The sequence below is a fragment of the Salvelinus alpinus genome, chromosome 23, assembly GCF_045679555.1.
Source record: "Salvelinus alpinus chromosome 23, SLU_Salpinus.1, whole genome shotgun sequence".
Lineage (NCBI taxonomy): Eukaryota > Metazoa > Chordata > Actinopteri > Salmoniformes > Salmonidae > Salvelinus > Salvelinus alpinus.
The window spans coordinates 47,489,744-47,509,166 of NC_092108.1; the positions used below are offsets into that span (position 1 = coordinate 47,489,744).

General features: G+C 42.9%; 1 protein-coding gene across 3 annotated transcripts in view; it reads left to right on the top strand.

The window, feature by feature from the left end:
• The window catches only part of adcy8 (adenylate cyclase 8 (brain)), a 202,229-nt gene extending 186,684 nt beyond the window's left edge, over window positions 1–15,545 (top strand). For all 3 annotated transcript variants that reach the window (XM_071362588.1, XM_071362589.1, XM_071362590.1), the window contains 4 exons: window positions 10,488–10,634; window positions 13,954–14,046; window positions 14,408–14,522; window positions 14,808–15,545. In XM_071362588.1, the coding sequence (XP_071218689.1) occupies window positions 10,488–10,634; window positions 13,954–14,046; window positions 14,408–14,522; window positions 14,808–15,298 (846 nt within the window). In that variant the 3' untranslated portion in view covers window positions 15,299–15,545. The remainder of the gene's footprint in view (window positions 1–10,487; window positions 10,635–13,953; window positions 14,047–14,407; window positions 14,523–14,807) is intronic.
• Window positions 15,546–19,423: the final 3,878 nt, after the last annotated feature.

Consider the following 19,423-nt stretch of genomic DNA (forward strand, 5'->3'; position numbering starts at 1 on the left):
GGTGGATCAGAGAATCACCAGCAGCAAGAGCGACATCATTGATGTATACAGAGAAGAGAGTCGGTCCAAGAATTGAACCCTGTGGCACCCCCATAGAGACTGCCAGAGGCCCGGACAACAGACCCTCCGATTTGACACACTGAACTCGATCAGAGAAGTAGTTGGTGAACCAGGCGAGGCAATCATTAGAGAAACCAAGGCTGTCGAGTCTGCCGATGAGGATGTGGTGATTGACAGAGTCAAAAGCCTTGGCCAGGTCAATGAATACGGCTGCAGAGTATTGTTTCCTATCGATGGCGGTTAAGATATCGTTTATGACCTTGAGCGTGGCTGAGGTGCACCCATGACCAGCTCTGAAACCAGATTGCATAGCGGAGAAGGTATGGTGGGATTCGAAATGGTCGGTAATCTGTTTGTTGACTTGGCTTTCGAAGACCTTAGAAAGGCAGGGTAGGATAGATATAGGTCTGTAGCTGTTAGGGTCAAGAGTGTCCCCCCCTTTGAAGAGGGGGATAACCGCAGCTGCTTTCCAATCTTTGGGAATCTCAGATGACACGAAAGAGAGGTTGAAGAGGCTAGTAATAGGGGTGGCCACAATTTCAGCAGATAGTTTTAGAAAGAAAGGGTCCAGATTATCTAGCCCGGCTGATTTGTAAGGGTCCAGATTTTGCAGCTCTTTTAGAACATCAGCTGACTGTATTTGGGAGAAAGAGAAATGGGGAAGGCTTGGGCGAGTAGCAGAGGGGAGGGCAGTGCTGTTGTCCGGGGTAGGGGTAGCCAGGTGGAAAGCATGGCCAGCCGTAGAAAAATGCTTATTGAAATTCTCAATTATAGTGGATTTGTCGGTGGTGACAGTGTTTCCTATCTTCAGAGCGGTTGGAAGCTGGGAGGAGGTGTTCTTATTCTCCATGGACTTTACGGTGTCCCAGAACTTTTTTGAATTTGTGTTGCAGGAAGCAAATTTCTGCTTGAAAAAGCTAGCCTTGGCTGTTCTAACTGCCTGTGTATATTGGTTTCTGGCTTCCCTGAAAAGTTGCATATCACGGGGGTTGTTCGATGCTAATGCAGAACGCCATAGGATGTTTTTCTGTTGGTTAAGGGCAGTCAGGTCAGGAGAGAACCAAGGGCTATATCTGTTCCTGGTTCTAAATTTCTTGAATGGGGCATGCTTATTCAAGATGGTGAGGAAGGCATTTTAAAAAAATGTCCAGGCATCCTCTACTGACGGGATGAGATCAATATCCTTCCAGGATACCCCGGCCAGGTCGATTAGAAAGGCCTGCTCGCTGAAGTGTTTCAGGGAGCGTTTGACAGTGATGAGTGGAGGTCGTTTGACCGCTGACCCATTACGGATGCAGGCAATGAGGCAGTGATCGCTGAGATCTTGGTTGAAAACAGCAGAGGTGTATTTGGAGGGCAAGTTTGTTAGGATGATATCTATGAGGGTACCCGTGTTTACGGAATTGGGGTGGTACCTGGTAGGTTCATTGATAATTTGTGTGAGATTGAGGGCATCAAGCTTAGATTGTAGGGTGGCTGGGGTGTTGAGCATGTTCAAATTTAGGTCGCCTAGCAGCACGAGCTCTGAAGATAGATGGGGGGCAATCAGTTCACATATAGTGTCCAGAGCACAGCTGGGGGCAGAGGGTGGTCTATAGCAGGCGGCAACGGTGAGAGACTTGTTTTTAGAGAGGTGGATTTTTAAAAGTAGAAGTTCAAATTGTTTGGGAACAGACCTGGATAGTAAAACAGAACTCTGCAGGCAATCTTTGCAGTAGATTGCAACACCGCCCCCTTTGGCCGTTCTATCTTGTCTGAAAATCTTGTAATTGGGGATGAAAATGTCTGAATTTTTGGTGGTCTTTCTAAGCCAGGATTCAGACACGGCTAAAACATCCGGGTTGGCAGAGTGTGCTAAAGCAGTGAACAAAACAAACTTAGGGAGGAGGCTTCTAATGTTAACATGCATGAAGCCAAGGCTATTACGGTTACAGAAGTCATCAAAAGAGAGCGCCTGGGGAATAGGAGTGGAGCTAGGTACTGCAGGGCCTGGATTCACCTCTACATCACCAGAGGAACAGAGGAGGAGTAGGATAAGGGTACGGCTAAAAGCTATGAGAATTGGTCGTCTAGAGCTACTAGAGCAGAGAGTAAAAGGAAGTTTCTGGGGGCGATAAAATAGCTTAAAGGAATAATGTACAGACAAAGGTATGCTAGGATGTGAATACAGTGGAGGTAAACCTAGGTATTGAGTGATGATGAGAGAGATATTGTCTCTAGAAACATCATTGAAACCAGGTGATGTCATCGCATATGTGGGTGGTGGAACTGAGAGGTTGGATATGGTATAGTGAGCAGGGCTAGAGTCTCTACAGTGAAATAAGCCAATAAACACTAACCAGAACAACAATGGACAAGGCATATTTACATTAAGGAGAGACATGCTTAATCGAGTGATCAATAAGGGTCCAGTGAGTAGAGGTTGGTTGGGGTCACGGCGATCCAGACAGTAGGCCGGGTAGAGGCTATCGGTAGCAAGATAGCATAGGATGGAGGTCTAATTGTAGATACCTCGTGCGTTTCCGTCGGTAGGTTAGTGGGGTTCCGTGTGGTAGAGGGGATCAATCCAAATTGGCAAAATAGATATAGTGGCCCAAGAAAAAAATAAAAAAAATAATAATAATAATAGTCCGATATACTTATTCAGATAGCAGCCGATAAGACAGCTAACGATTAGCGGGCCCCAGGTGAGCGTTCAGGTAACGTCGGGACGGGGGTGCCAGTTGGATAACTCCCTCGGGCAGATAACGTCGGCAGTCAGTCGTGAAGGCCCGGTGGGGCTCCGTATCTGCAGCAACAACAAAAAAAACAAAAAAAAACGGGTCCGGATAGGTGACTGTAGCCCAGGAATGGCTGATGGAGCTCCTCAGCTAGCTCCGGAATAAATTACGTTTGCTCCGGGATCGACGTAAGCCAATAGACACACGGTTTGCAGCTAGCTAGCTGCGAAATCAAGGAGCAAATGTCCAGTGCCTGCGGCTGAAATCCGGTGATGAAGTAGAAGAAAAAAAAATCTGGTGATGTGGTAGTGAAAAAGCAGTCCTATATGCTCTGGGTTGATATCGCGCTTGCAGACTGGCAGGTATTGGCCCGAGCTGAAGCTGGCTGGTGTCCGAGTTAAGGGTGAAGACCGCAGCAGTGGCTAACTGACTACTAGCTAGTAGCTAGTTATCTGGCTAGCTTCTGATTGGGGTTACGGTTCTAAAGTATAAAAGAAATAGCAGATCCGTACCACATTGGGTGAGGCGGAATGTATATTCAGTTCCTAAATGGAAAGTGAAATTAAAATATATACGAAATGCATACGAAAAAAAACGAGGACTATTTACACGGGACAAGACAAACACACGTCCGACTGCTACGCCATCTTGGAATCATCGATCATCATACCACCCTCATGGAGTCTGTTTCTGACCGTTTGAGCAGACACATGCACATTTGTGGCCTGCTGGAGGTCATTTTGCAGGGCTCTGGCAGTGCACCTCCTTGCACAAAGGCGGAGGTAGCGGTCCTGCTGCTGGGTTGTTGCCCTCCTACGGCCTCCTCCACGTCTCCTGATGTACTGGCCTGTCTCCTGGTAGCGCCTCCATGCTCTGGACACTACGCTAACAGACACAGCAAACCTTTTTGCCACAGCTCGCATTGATGTGCCATCCTGGATGAACTGCACTACCTGAGCCACTTGTGTGGGTTGTAGACTCCGTCTCATGCTACCACTAGAGTGAGAGCACCGCCAGCATTCAAAAGTGACCAAAACATCAGCCAGGAAGCATAGGAACTGAGAAGTTGTCTGTGGTCACCACCTGCAGAATCACTCCTTTTTTGGGGGTGTCTTGCTAATTGCCTATAATTTCCACCTTTTGTCTATTCCATTTACACAACAGCATGTGAAATGTATTGTCAATCAGTGTTGCTTCCTAAGTGGACAGTTTGATTTCACAGAAGTGTGATTGACTTGACATTGTGTTGTTTAAGTGTTCCCTTTATTTTTTTGAGCAGTGTATATAATATTTGTCTAAAACATAATAATTTCAAACCTTGCTTACATTTGTATACAATCACATCTCTCTATTATGCGTGGGAATAATTGGGAACAGATTTCCAAAATTAAAATCAATTGGAGCTGATTTCCTGGTGTTTTTACAGTCTTTTTTGTCCAACAATGAATATTTCTTATTTAAAGAATTAACAAATTACATAGTTTTTTGCTCAGAAAACTTTGGTTGGGGGGCCAAATAACACCACCCACGGATGCCAGTTGGGGAACCCTGGTCTACAATATTCCTACATTGTTAGAGTATTGGGACACAGCCAAAACACTGTTCTGGTACCAAGCTTCTCCGGTGAAGAATAAAGCAACAAAGTTTATAAAGTCACCCCCTCGCTTCATCTGTTGCATAGTTACAGTTCAATGGGTATTACAGTCTGACATCAAACATTAACAACAAGACACGTCGCCGTATATCTGCCTCAAAACAGATCTTAGCAACTGCTTCCAACCATATTTGAATCTTCTTTACCCGTTTGCTTTATTTTAACGGATGGCCCAATTTCAATGTTTAGTGGCTGATGAGCACCGAGACGTTTTATCTCTACATTACCTTCAGAACGCTAATTTAGAAAATGATAAGATAATCAACGTGATTTGTGTGTCACGATATCTTTTCAGCTACTGTAAGTTGACACACATCAGTCCAATCAAAGTTACCAGAGAAAAGACGTTGATTTATCTGTGACCAATGACCTTGAGCCTTCTTGGACTGGCACTGCCAAGGGGCACCCAGGCGGGCAGAAGCTGCCTGGTCCTCAGTCAGCTCTCCCAATAGGTGCTGCTGTGTTGTTAGTGACATCACCCTTAAGCAAATCACACGAAAACAGAGAAGATCAATGACGCCAACGGTCTGTGGTTTCTATGGCTGCCCCAGAAGGCATGGAGAGAGGCTGAAACAGCTGCGTTCTGAAGCTGCCTTACTCAAAGACAATTTACCAAAACAATAATATGATAGGGAGGAGTTGAGTATGCTTCTTATCAGAATTCAATGATTTTGTTTACATTATTTGCTAACTGGTATGATATAATATTGTGCTGCGAATGAATGTCAGAATGATATGCAAAACAGCGGCATTTGCTGGATAGTGGTTGCTCGGAATGACGCGTCGCCACTGCAAAGAAGACACAATTATGTCCCAGGCGTGAAGTTTCCCCGAGATGCAAATCTACAAACCAGGGAGTTACGAATGGAACGCAATGGGTTGATTTTATGGATGATTGATTGATTGATTGATAGATTGATAGAGAGAGAGACTATGTATCAATTGATCAGTTCAAGTCAAAAACATTTTTGGGGGTATCAGACAAATAAAAGACAAATAGTTCAGTTTTAATTTAGAGCAAAATTGTATAGTATATCTAAAACCTGTGTACACAGGAGCAAAGAGCATCCACTAAATAATTAATTAATCTCATTAAGCCAGAGATTAATTAATTAAACCATAATAGCTCATTTGCCACAGTATGAAAAATATACATAACCTGTTACTAAGTTAACGCAATTATTTACAGTACCATTGTTTAATAAGCTTGAACTTTGACTCACTACTGCATAAATGAATTGCGAATGTAGTATCATTAAAAGGACTGCTAACATGTATAGCTATTTTTAGTCTACGTATTATTCTATCTAAATGAATGCCTTGCCTACATCAACTGGCATATTTGTGATGTATTAACATTGCACCCTAGTGGTGATGATTTGACAGTCCCTCATAATTTGCATCCCTGCTAGGGGCAAGTGTAGAACTAGATGAGTTGGTGAAACAGATTAGCATTCGACTGGAAAACATTGAGCTTTTCAAGCAAGTATTCGAGTAAGCACTAATTTAAACTTTCATCACAGCCCTGTTGATTACAAACAAAACAGCGAAAGCAACTTTATTGCATTTTGTAACTCGGGATTACATATTCGGTTGTCGTGGAAAAGATGCATCGTTAAAAACATTTGTAAACAACTGGTTGCAGTTCAGAGCCAACCTGGATACTAAAGAAATTCTGAGGGAAATCGAATTCTGAGGGAAATCGAATTCTGAGGGAAATCGAATTCTGAGGGAAATCGAATCCTGAGGGAAGTATCAACGCTTTATGCTATGGAGGAACAACATACTCCATCGTGGAAAGATCCGGCTACCTCACAAAATAATTCTAACCCGACAGGAAAAAGAAAATGGGTAAAAGTCATGTATAATATCCCCAGGTGTAAAATAGTGAATAGCGGCTACTTCTCAGAGAGTTTTGAATTGTCAAGAGGAGTTAAACAAGGGTGTCCGCTGTCACCATGTCTGTTCGTTATGGCCATCGAAATGCTAGCTATTAAAATCATATCAAATCGCAACATTAGAGGATTAGAAATCCAAGGCTTAAAAACAAAGGTGTCCATGTATGCCGATGACTCAAGTTTTATATTAGCTAGATCCCTGCAATATCTCATTGAAGATCTAGATAACTTTTCTGTACTCTCTGGACTAAAACCTAATTATAATAAGTGTACAATATTACGTATTGGATCTTTAAAAAATACAAATGTTATATTACCCTGCAGTTTACCTATAAAATGGGCTAACAGTGAAGTAGACATACAAGGTATTCATATCACAAAATATATAAATGAGCTCTCCACAATGAATTTCAATAGAAAACGTGTAAAAATTGACAAGATCCTGGAACAATGGAGAGGTAAATACCTGTCTATTTATGGAAAAATTGCCCTGATTAACTCCTTAGTCATATCTCAGTTTACTCACTTACTTATGGTGCTGCCTACTCCTGATTAATTTTTCAAATTATATGAGCAAAAAATAACTTGCTTTATCTGGGACACTAAAGCATACAAAATAAAGCGTGCCTATCTATATAATGAATATGAATTGGGTGGGTTGAGATTATCAAATATAAAAGCACTAAACCTCTCTCTAAAAGCTTACCTTATTCAAAAGTTTTATTTGTACCCTAAATAGTTCTCAAGTAAATTACTAAGAAAAGCTCATCCGTTGTTTAAAAATTGCCTTTTTGCCTTTGTGCAGATTGCCATGTCTCATTTTTGATTAATTGAAAATGATACTTTTTTCAAAGTATCTCTCTTTCAAACAAGCATTACAGAGCTGGCTACAATTTCAATTTCATCCCCCTGAAAAGATTGAACAAATATTGCAACAAATATTAAAGCTGAACTCAAATGTGCTGGTTGATAAAAAACCTGTATTTATGGGAAAGATGTTTGAAAGGGTATTTTGTTTTTAAATTATATTGTAAATTGGAATGGTAGAGTTATGTCCTTCATGGAGTTATCAGAATTGTATGGGAAGGTCTGCTCAATCCCAGAGTACAACCAATTGATTACAGCATTACACCAAAAATGGAGGAGGCAGGTGACAGACGGAGGAGGCAGGGAACTGGTCTGTCTGCCAAATATAAGGAATCAAAACTGGCGGAGGAATAAAAATAGCATAAATAGGAAAGTATATCAGTTTAATTTGAGGACCAGGATGTTGACGGCTGTGCCATATAGATAGCAAAATAGTTGGGAAGAAATTCTTGATGTACCGATTCCATGGTACAGGGTGTATGAGTTGATATATAAAAGGACGCAAGATTCAAGACTTCGTGCTTTTCAGCTAAAATAATTATATAGAATTTTTGCCACCAACAGGATGTTGGTCGTTGGTGCATGGGGGGGCTTGGGGGTGGGGAATGGAATATATTTTTTGAATTATTATTATTATTTATTTGTATTTCTTCTGTGCCCCCCACAGAAGGGGTCTCGGATGGTTGAGGGGCAGCTCTTGTGGAACTGTGGGGGGGGATCTTGGAGGGCTGGCGGTTGGGAGCTTGGGCCGGTGGCTGATGGATCGCTGGTTCAGGTCCCCGTTTTAAATTTTTTTAATTTATTTTTTTCGTCGACGTGCCCTTGAGCTGGGCGTTGACCCTGGTTGCTTCTGTGTGTCGCTCTGGATGGGAGTCTGTTAGATGACTAATGTGATGTAGTTGTTGAGTGGCTTCACTGCAAGTATATTGTATGTTTTAAACATTAAATAAAAAAAATACAAAAAAGACCTAGATGTGTGACTAAGTATTGTTAATCTACAACTAAAATGAACTTAGACCTCTTTCCTGCAGTCAAATTACCAAATCGCCTCATGGGTGAAATGTCATTCATATTTTTCATGATTTCATAATTAATCATTATAATGATTACAAATCCAGTGTTTCATTGTCGAACGGTTTTGTTATATTTCAGTCTTCTGTGATGTATATAAAATGTCATATTGGGATGCAAACTAAAAAATGAGTATATACAGTGGGGAGAACAAGTATTTGATACACTGCCGATTTTGCAGGTTTTCCTACTTACAAACCATGTAGAGGTCTGTAATTTTTATCATAGGTACACTTCAACTGTGAGAGACGGAATCTAAAACAAAAATCCTGAAAATCACATTGTATGATTTTTAACTAATTAATTTGCATTTTATTGCATGACATAAGTATTTGATCACCTACCAACCAGTAAGAATTCCGTCTCTCACAGACCTGTTAGTTTTTCTTTAAGAAGCCCTCCTGTTCTCCACTCATTACCTGTATTAACTGCACCTGTTTGAACTCGTTACCTGTATAAAAGACACCTGTCCACACACTCAATCAAACAGACTCCAACCTCTCCACAATGGCCAAGACCAGAGAGCTGTGTAAGGACATCAGGGATAAAATTGTAGACCTGCACAAGGCTGGGATGGGCTACAGGACAATAGGCAAGCAGCTTGGGGAGAAGGCAACAACTGTTGGCGCAATTATTAGAAAATGGAAGAAGTTGAAGATGACGGTCAATCACCCTCGGTCTGGGGCTCCATGCAAGATCTCACCTCGTGGGGCATCAATGATCATGAGGAAGGTGAGGGATCAGCCCAGAACTACCCGGCAGGACCTGGTCAATGACCTGAAGAGAGCTGGGACCACAGTCTAAAAGAAAACCATTAGTAACACACTACGCCGTCATGGATTAAATCCTGCAGTGTACACAAGGTCCCCCTGCTCAAGCCAGCGCATGTCCAGGCCCGTCTGAAGTTTGCCAATGACCATCTGGATGATCCAGAGGAGGAATGGGAGAAGGTCATGTGGTCTGATGAGACAAAAATAGAGCTTTTTGGTCTAAACTCCACTCGCCGTGTTTGGAAGAAGAAGAAGGATGAGTACAACCCCAAGAACACCATCCCAACCGTGAAGCATGGAGGTGGAAACATCATTCTTTGGGGATGCTTTTCTGCAAAGGGGACAGGACGACTGCACCGTATTGAGGGGAGGATGGATGGGGCCATGTATCGCGAGATCTTGGCCAACAACCTCCTTCCCTCAGTAAGAGCATTGAAGATGGGTCGTAGCTGGGTCTTCCAGCATGACAACGACCCGAAACACACAGCCAGGGCAACTAAGGAGTGGCTCCGTAAGAAGCATCTCAAGGTCCTGGAGTGGCCTAGCCAGTCTCCAGATCTGAACCCAATAGAAAATCTTTGGAGGGAGCTGAAAGTCCGTATTGCCCAGCGACAGCCCCGAAACCTGAAGGATCTGGAGAAGGTCTGTATGGAGGAGTGGGCCAAAATCCCTGCTGCAGTGTGTGCAAACCTGGTCAAGAACTACAGGAAACTTATGATCTCTGTAATTGCAAACAAAGGTTTCTGTACCAAATATTAAGTTCTGCTTTTCTGATGTATCAAATACTTATGTCATGCAATAAAATGCAAATTAATTACTTAAAAATCATACAATGTGATTTTCTGGATTTTTGTTTTAGATTCCGTCTCTCACAGTTGAAGTGTACCTATGATCAAAATTACAGACCTCTACATGCTTTGTAAGTAGGAAAACCTGCAAAATCGGCAGTGTATCAAATACTTGTTCTCCCCACTGTATCTCTATATCTGACATGGTACGGGAGTCTTATTTTTTTGAAGTCCATTACCATGTGTGTGAGGTTTACACTTTTGTTTCAAAGTAGATTTGTTGAAGACTACCAAGAAACCCTGATTGACCCTGATTTAACCCACTGCAGTAAAATGTTAACACAAGAACCACCACAGCCATTTTTTAGGCATCATGTGCCATTAAAATTCTACCGTGCTAAAAGTCTATTTATGGAAAAATTGCCCTGATCAACCCCTTAGTCATATCTCAGTTTACTCGCTTACTTATGGTGCTGCCTACTCCTGATTCGTTTTTCAAATCATATGAGCAAATCACATGTCCCCTCCATCCTTGAACTTTTCCAAATAAGTGTATATGACTACCTGACATTGTTAGAATTCCATTATATGTAATGTTCAATGGCTTTTTCCTTGCCCCACTTTCTTTAAACATATATTGCCCACGTTTTGTTCCACAGGAGCTTTACTCCCAGTCTTACGATGCTGTGGGTGTGATGTTCGCCTCCATCCCGGGCTTTGCCGACTTCTACTCCCAAACAGAGATGAACAACCAAGGAGTGGAGTGTCTGCGCCTCCTCAACGAGATCATTGCCGACTTTGACGAGGTGGGGAACTGCAACATTGTCCTTTTCACTGTCCCGCAAAAAAGTACTTTTTTGGTATTTTGTTTTTTGTTTTGTTTCATTGATCGTAAATGGGCTAGACAGAGTGAAGAGACTATATATTTAATTATAAACCGGGTGGTTCGAGCCCTGAGTGTTGAATGGCTGAAAGCCGCATACCACGGGTATGACAAAAGAAAATACACATTTGTTGGTAACCTGTTTATAATAGCAATATGGCACCTCGCCGGTTTGTGGTATATGGCTAATATACCACAGCTAAGGGCTATATCCAGGTACTCTGCGCTGCACTATACAGAAATCACTCTGCCATTTCCTGGATGCAAAAATTCAAATGGTTTGCCTAATTTCAGTTTATGTGACAAAACAAGCAAATATACAGTAGTGTAGATAATCATTGCGCCATGTAAATTGCTGTGAAATATATTTTCCATAACCAAAAATATAATATTTTCAGCTGTTTGAAGTTGGTGTACAAAACCGAAAGTAAAAGATGCAAAAATGAAACGTAAGAACGGGAAATAGTGCACATTGAACAGATCGACCGCATTTTAGACTTGCTTTCAATGAGAATGAATGATCTATAACACATTTCTATGTGAATTTGGTCTTGTCGCCCAAAATGTACATATTGTAGCTTTAACTAAACATTTCTATAATGCAAAGCATTACAGTATTTAGTTGCAATATCCCATAATTGATGTATGCTATGCTACTATTCAAACTCTCAACGGTAGTTGATAGCCCAACTGCTTTCCCAACAAACACACGTGAGGCCATACAAATTGTATTAAGTGTTTAACGGATTACATGTATTTTTTAAAGTGACGCAAGCAGCAAATAAAAAAGGTGAAAAAGGAACACCTACAGTGGCTTGTGAAAGTATTCACCCCAATTGGCATTTTTCCTATTTTGTTGCCTTACAACCTGGAATTAAAATGGATTTGTTGGTGTTTGTATCATTTGATTGATGCTATTAATTTTTATTGTGAAACAAACAAGAAATAAGACAAAAAAACTGAAAACTTGAGCGTGCATAACTCCCCCCCCCCAAAGTCAATACTTTGTAGAGCCACCTTTTGCAGCAATTACAGCTGTTTGTCTTGGCACATCAAGCCACTGGGATATTTGCCCATTCTTCAAGGCAAAATTTCTACAGCTCCTTCAAGTTGGATGGGTTCCGCTGCTGTACAGCAATCTTTAAGTCATACCACAGATTCTCAATTGGATTGAGGTCTGGGCTTTGACTAGGCCATTCAAGACTTTTAAATGTTTCCCCTTAAACCACTCGAGTGTTGCTTTAGCAATATGCTTAGTGTCATTGTCCTGCTGGAAGGTGAACTTCCGTCCCAATCTCAAATCTCTGGAAGACTGAAACAGGTTTCCCTCATGAAGTTCCCTTTATTTAGCGCCATCCATAATTTCTTCAATTCTGACCAGTTTCCCATACCCTGCCGATGAAAAACATCCCCACAGCATGATGCTGCCGCCACCATGCTTCTCTGTGGGGATGGTGTTCTCGGGGTGATTTGAGGTGTTGGGTTTGCTCCAGACATAGCATTTTCCTTGATGGCCAAAAATCTCAATTTTAGTCTCATCTGACCAGAGTACCTTCTTCCATATGTTTGGGGAGTCTCCCACATGCCTTTTGGCGAATACCAAACGTGTTTGCTTATTTTTTTCATTAAGGAATGCCTTTTTTCTGGCCATACTTCCGTAAAGCCCAGCTCTGTGGAGTGTACGGCTTAAGGTGTTCCTATGGACAGATACTCCAATCTCCGCTGTGAGCTTTGCAGCTCCTTCAGGGTTATCTTTGGTCTCTTTGTTGCCTCTCTGATTAATGCCCTCCTTGCCTGATCCGTGAGTTTTGGTGGGCGGCCCTCTCTTGGCAGGTTTGTTGTGGTGCTATATTCTTTCAATTTAAAAAATATATATATATTTTTACCCCCTTTTCTCCCCAATTTTTGTGGTATCCAATCGCTAGTAATTACTATCTTGTCTCATCACTACAACTCCCGTACGGGCTCGGGAGAGACGAAGGTCAAAAGTCATGCGTCCTCCGAAGCACAACCCAACCAAGCCGCACTGCTTCTTAACACAGCGCGCCTCCAACCCGGAAGCCAGCCGCACCAATGTGTCGGAGGAAACACCGTGCACCCGCCCCCCTTGGTTAGCGCGCACTGCGCCTGGCCTGCCACAGGAGTCGCTGGAGCACGATGAGACAAGGATATCCCTACCGGCCAAACCCTCCCTAACCCGGACGACGCTAGGCCAATTGTGCGTCGCCCCACGGACCTCCCGGTCGCGGCCGGCTGCGACAGAGCCTGGGCGCGAACCCAGAGACTCTGGTGGCACAGCTAGCGCTGTGATGCAGTGCCCTAGACCACTGCGCCACCCGGGAGGCCCATTCTTTCAATTTTTTAATAACAGATTTAATGGTGCTCCGTGGGATGTTCAATGTTTCAGTTTTTTTTTATAACCCAACCATGATCTGTACTTCTCCAGCACTTTGTCCCTGACCTGTTTGGAGAGCTCCTTGGTCTTAATGGTGCCGCTTGCAATAAAATATTTTTTATCCCACTAACATACTATGTACTAACATATGTTTTATTTAATTCACTCATCAGAATAACATATTGGATGACTATCAAACTAGTCAAACTATCAAAATAAGCAGGGAAGGCCAGCCACTCAAAAATGTTGTTGTGCTTTTGCAGTTGACAGTTGTGCTAGTCAGATGCAATGGTATGAAATGTTTTAAATTAAAGGTATCACTTTGCTTTCCACAGAGTACAAAAAAACTAGTGTGAGATCTTTCACTAAACTATTCATATCGTTTTACAGAGTATCCTGGTGGAATGGGTGGTATCTGACAATGAGATTCTGTTCTAAATCTGCCATAGAACCGTGTTATTCACGGACGGTGTCAATGTCACCAAACGAGGCCAGAACAAGACACAAACCAGCTGCAGTCGACTAATGCCTCGCCTCTTTGGACAGGAATAGACGTGCCTTTTCCCGACTTGAAACTTGCCCCAAGATACAGCACATACTTAGGTAGCAGCTGCAGAGTGGCACAGTGGATCGATGAAGAAACACTTTTATATGATATGGCTTTGCTTTATAAGTTGCTAATGGGTTGTTTGGTATAATGAGTTGCTTACTGTGTCAATCAATCACGCGATTGATTGACCAAATCTTGTTTACACTTTGTGGTAGTGATGCCGATATTGAGCACGGTTCATTAACAATGGACTGCTTGTGCTTCTTCTCTCCCCTGTTCGTCTTTGTCTTTGTGTAGCTGCTTGGTGAGGAACGATTCCAGGACATTGAGAAGATTAAGACTATCGGCAGCACCTACATGGCAGTCTCCGGACTGTCACCAGAAAAACAAGTGAGCAAAATCAACATTTTGTGGTTTAGTAATTCGTGGCCATATCCTGACTTGCATAAAAGCTATATATTAACACTGACACCAATGATTTGTGCTGTTACCTTGTACATGCTGTATGTGTAGGTGCAGTAGAAAGGTATGTAACATTTGTGCACAAGGTGTAACAAGACATAAAACGCAGAACATGACCCTTATTTCTAAAGGGGGTAGTTTATCTGTACATCATCATGTGTGGCATAATTCTGACTCTATTTGACACTGGTAACACGATAATCTCAATCTGTGATTCAGTTTGCACTGTCAATCTGGTTTGGGTTCTCTCTCATGTCACTCTGATTCTTGTCCCTCTCTGTGTTCATAGCAATGTGAGGACAAGTGGGGTCATCTGTGTGAGCTGGCCGACTTTGCCATCGCCCTGAACGAGAGCATCCAGGAGATCAACAAGCACTCCTTCAACAACTTTGAGCTAAGAATTGGTAAGAAATCCCATGTGCTCCTCCCTGGCGACCACTCAAAATGAATAGACTATGAAAGTGTTTGAAATTCATTAACATTAACATACTGTAGTTTTGTCACTAGGTGGAGCTAACTCTTCTAAAACTCTCACTCGTCTTTCTTTTCCTCTCCTTTATCTTCCCTTTTTTTCTTCTCGATTTCCCTTCTCCACTCAATCATCTCATATTCCTATTTTTCTTCCTCTTCCTCCTTTTCCATCCCCTTCTCTTCATTTTCGTCATCTTCCCCCTCCTTCTTTTTCTCAGGCATGGCACACGGCTCGGTGGTGGCGGGTGTGATCGGCGCCAAGAAGCCCCAGTACGACATCTGGGGCAAGACAGTGAACCTGTCGAGCCGCATGGACAGCACAGGCGTGAGTGGCAAGATCCAGGTGCCTGAGGACACCTACCTGATCCTGAAGGAGCGAGGCTTCGCCTTCGAGTACCGTGGCGAGATCTACGTGAAGGGCATCAGCGAGCAGGAGGGCAAGATCCGCACACACTTCCTGATGGGCCGTGTGCAGCCCAACCCGCTCATCATGCAGCCGCGCAAGCTCCAGGGCCAGTACTCGCTGGCGGCCGTAGTGCTGGGCCTGGTCCAGTCGCTCAACCGACAAAAGCAGAAGCAGATCCTGAACGATAACAACAACTCGGGCATCATGAAGGGCCATCACCACTACAACAGGAGGACGTTGCTGGCCCCTGGGGGGGCAGAGGTTGGCCATGCCGAAGTGGCAGATAAGACTGAGTTGCCCTGAAGAGGCCCGCTGCAAAAAATAAGGGAGGGAGGGGACTTGACAGGACTGTGCTTTCTGTTTTCATCCGCCCTCATTGCATCGATTTGTCCATTCATCCATCTGTCCAGCCATCCATCTATCTATCCTTCTGACAATTCAATGTTCTGCCTACTATACCCCCTAACCCCTTGCCTGGTGTCAATGTTTCTGTTTTGTATTTCTTTTATATAAGAGAACACAATAAAGGAGTTTAATTTTTTATAGATAATTTGTGTCTGGAGGCTACTTTTATTTTGTCAGTGCTCAACATTCATACAACAATCCTTGCCCTTGTTGTTAATTTTCTGCTTAGACGTAAGTAGCTGGACCATGTGTTAGAGCCGGACTGGATCGTGAACCTGCATGACACCCATCTCCCAGGAGTGTTGTCTACGTGGACAGGCATTTAGAGTTGCAAAAACCTGTTAACTTTGCTCAAATTCCCCCTCCCTACCCTTTGCCAAAGGTTTTCAATATGTGTCTGACAATGGTGGTAAGATCAAAAAATCACTTCAATAGAAAATAGAAACACTTGCAAGTTGGCATGTTGGAGTTTCTTCTTTTATCCCTGTTTATACCTGGTTCTAACTTCTGATCTTTCCTGGTCCACATTCTGATTGTGCCTGTTAGCACCGGGTTTAAACGGGGCTCTAAATATCAGCTCCTAATTGTTTTGACTGCTTTGAGAGCTTTTAAAAACACAAATTGTATTCACTGCAATGGGGCTAACTGATCTAGGATTAATCTCTTCATTGCAAATTAGTTTAGAGGCGTAGAGTGCAAGAGGCTGCTGCTGTCTGAGCCACCTATTGGACAGATGAGTTCCGTTTGTGCTATGTCTCTGATGATAGTGAGGCATTAGTTCATTGTGATGAGGGAAATTAACAACTCAAATGAGTCAAATGTGAGAATCACCTCCCAACCCACTGGGCACACACCGGTTGAATCAACGTTGTTTCCATGTCATTTCAATGAAACAACGTTGAACCAATGTGGAATAGACATTAAAATTGTCTGTTTCCCAGTGGGAAATAACTCTTGATTTTATTCAAAATTCTAGCACCAGAGGAGTGCACAGGGAACATTATTCTCAGCTCAATGATAATAAAAGTATTGTGGATAGTCAGATGAATGTAATAATTTGTTTAAAATGTTTACATGCTTTGCAAAAATCCCTAATAATAATGTTTACATGGACACATCTGAAATGAGGCTACCTGATGGGAATTAAATAAATGAGGAAAATCGGTATTCAAAATCAATGCTCTACCACAGTGACCATGTTAATTTTGCGAAGGCTATTTGATTCTGGACATAAAACAATATGTATGTGAAAACTATTTGTAAGATGCATACTTTCAGTTTTTATACTTGAATATACTTCACTCATGCATAAGAGGGAGGCTTGCGCTACCGAAGCTGGTCACATGCGCAAATCAAATACACTGTTGGAACACCGATTAATATACTGTTTACATGTCCTAATAATTTTACATTTTAAAGATTGCTCAGAAAACCAGGTGTTTTAATCAGCGTATGCTTATTTCAATTTTGAAATTATGCCGATTAAGGTTATTTCAATATTTGGAAAACTGCCATAATCAGTTTAATATCTAATTATTAGTGGGCATGTAAATGTACTCAATGATTGTAAGCTTATTGATGATGCAGGTTTGCTGGCTAAGGTTATTACAGTCTGAGTGTCTACGGTTCAATCTCAAGTGGCTTCCTTGCCTTGTCTCCGCTCCTTTATTATGGTCTATTTTCACAGTTTGTAGTTAAGTGTTAACTCCAAGTGTAATACAGTATTTTACTACATACACAGATATACACTGCTCAAAAAAATAAAGGGAACACTAAAATAACACATCCTAGATCTGAATGAATGAAATATTCTTATTAAATACTTTTTTCTTTACATAGTTGAATGTGCTGACAACAAAATCACACAAAAATTATCAATGGAAATCAAATTTATCAACCCATGGAGGTCTGGATTTGGAGTCACACTCAAAATGAAAGTGGAAAACCACACTACAGGCTGATCCAACTTTGATGTAATGTCCATAAAACAAGTCAAAATGAGGCTCAGTAGTGTGTGTGGCCTCCACGTGCCTGTATGACCTCCCTACAACGCCTGGGCATGCTCCTGATGAGGTGGCGGATGGTCTCCTGAGGGATCTCCTCCCAGACCTGGACTAATGCATCCGCCAACTCCTGGACAGTCTGTGGTGCAACGTGGCGTTGGTGGATGGAGCGAGACATGATGTCCCAGATGTGATCAATTGGATTCAGGTCTGGGGAACGGGCTGGCCAGTCCATAGCATCAATGCCTTCCTCTTGCAGGAACTGCTGACACACTCCAGCCACATGAGGTCTAGCATTGTCTTGCATTAGGAGGAACCCAGGGCCAACCGCACCAGCATATGGTCTCACAAGGGGTCTGAGGATCTCATCTCGGTACCTAATGGCAGTCAGGCTACCTCTGGCGAGCACATGGAGGGCTGTGCGGCCCCCCAAAGAAATGCCACCCCACACCATGACTGACCCACCGCCAAACCGGTCATGCTGGAGGATGTTGCAGGCAGCAGAATGTTCTCCACGGCGTCTCCAGACTTTGTCACGTCTGTCACATGTGCTCATGTGCTCAGTGTGAACCTGCTTTCATCTGTGAAGAGCACAGGGTGCCAGTGGCGAATTTGCCAATCTTGGTGTTCTCTGGCAAATGCCAAACGTCCTGCACGGTGTTGGGCTGTAAGCACAACCCCCACCTGTGGACATCGGGCCCTCATACCACCCTCATGGAGTCTGTTTCTGACCTTTTGAGCAGACACATGCACATTTGTGGCCTGCTGGAGGTCATTTTGCAGGGCTCTGGCAGTGCTCCTCCTTGCACAAAGGCGGAGGTAGCAGTCCTGCTGCTGGGTTGTTGCCCTCCTACGGCCTCCTCCACGTCTCCTGATGTACTGGCCTGTCTCCTGGTAGCGCCTCCATGCTCTGGACACTACGCTGACAGACACAGCAAACCTTCTTGCCACAGCTCGCATTGATGTGCCATCCTGGATGAGCTGCACTACCTGAGCCACTTGTGTGGGTTGTAGACCCCGTCTCATGCTACCACTAGAGTGAAAGCACCGCTAGCATTCCAAAGTGACCAAAACATCAGCCAGGAAGCATAGGAACTGAGAAGTGGTCTGTGGTCACCACCTGTAGAACCACTCCTTTATTGGGGGTGTCTTGCTAATTGCCTATATTTTCCACCTGTTGTCTATTCCATTTGCACAACAGCATGTGAAATTTATTGTCAATCAGTGTTGTTTCCTAAGTGGACAGTTTGATTTCACAGAAGTGTGATTGACTTGGAGTTACATTGTGTTGTTTAAGTGTTCCCTTTATTTTTTTGAGCAGTGTATATAATGATGGGGAGCAAATGCCAGTTTATTTTCTCCTGTAGCACTGAAGTATTCTGAAGGGGGACCCTAAATATTCCACTAGATGGCAGTAGATGATCACTCCAATGCCTTCTCTTACATCCTAAATGTTCTGTTTTCCATAAGCTACAGCCGACAGAGAAGGGACCTGAGGAGTAGATACACTTGCTTCAGCTAACCAAAGTCCTGGTGAGCAGCTAATTAGTCGAATCAGGTCAATCTCTCTCAGGTCAATCAATCTCAATATCTCCAGAACCAGGATTGTGCTGCACAGATCTAGATCAAATTAGGCTACTTAATAATGTGATATTATTAAGTAGCCTAATTATGACAATGGTACACACTCCTCTCACTAAAAAGCCCATAAAGCCATTGTTCAAACATACCTTGTGTTTTCCCATCCCTCTGAATCCATCAAGTGAGTCAACTCCTCTGAGTGACTCTGTAGCCGTGGTTACACCTTGCATTGATTGCTGTAACTTACAACGTCATTCTAGTCACATTAGCGCACGTTAGCAACAACTGTCCCGGTATTGGGACCTTAAGAGGTTAAAGGTCAACATCCCCATGCTGTTCACATTTCTGTCATGTAAATGTTGTAGCTTAAACAATTTATATGGGAAATATCCAGTATTTTCTTCATTACCATGCTGATGATTTCAAATTGTATTGGATT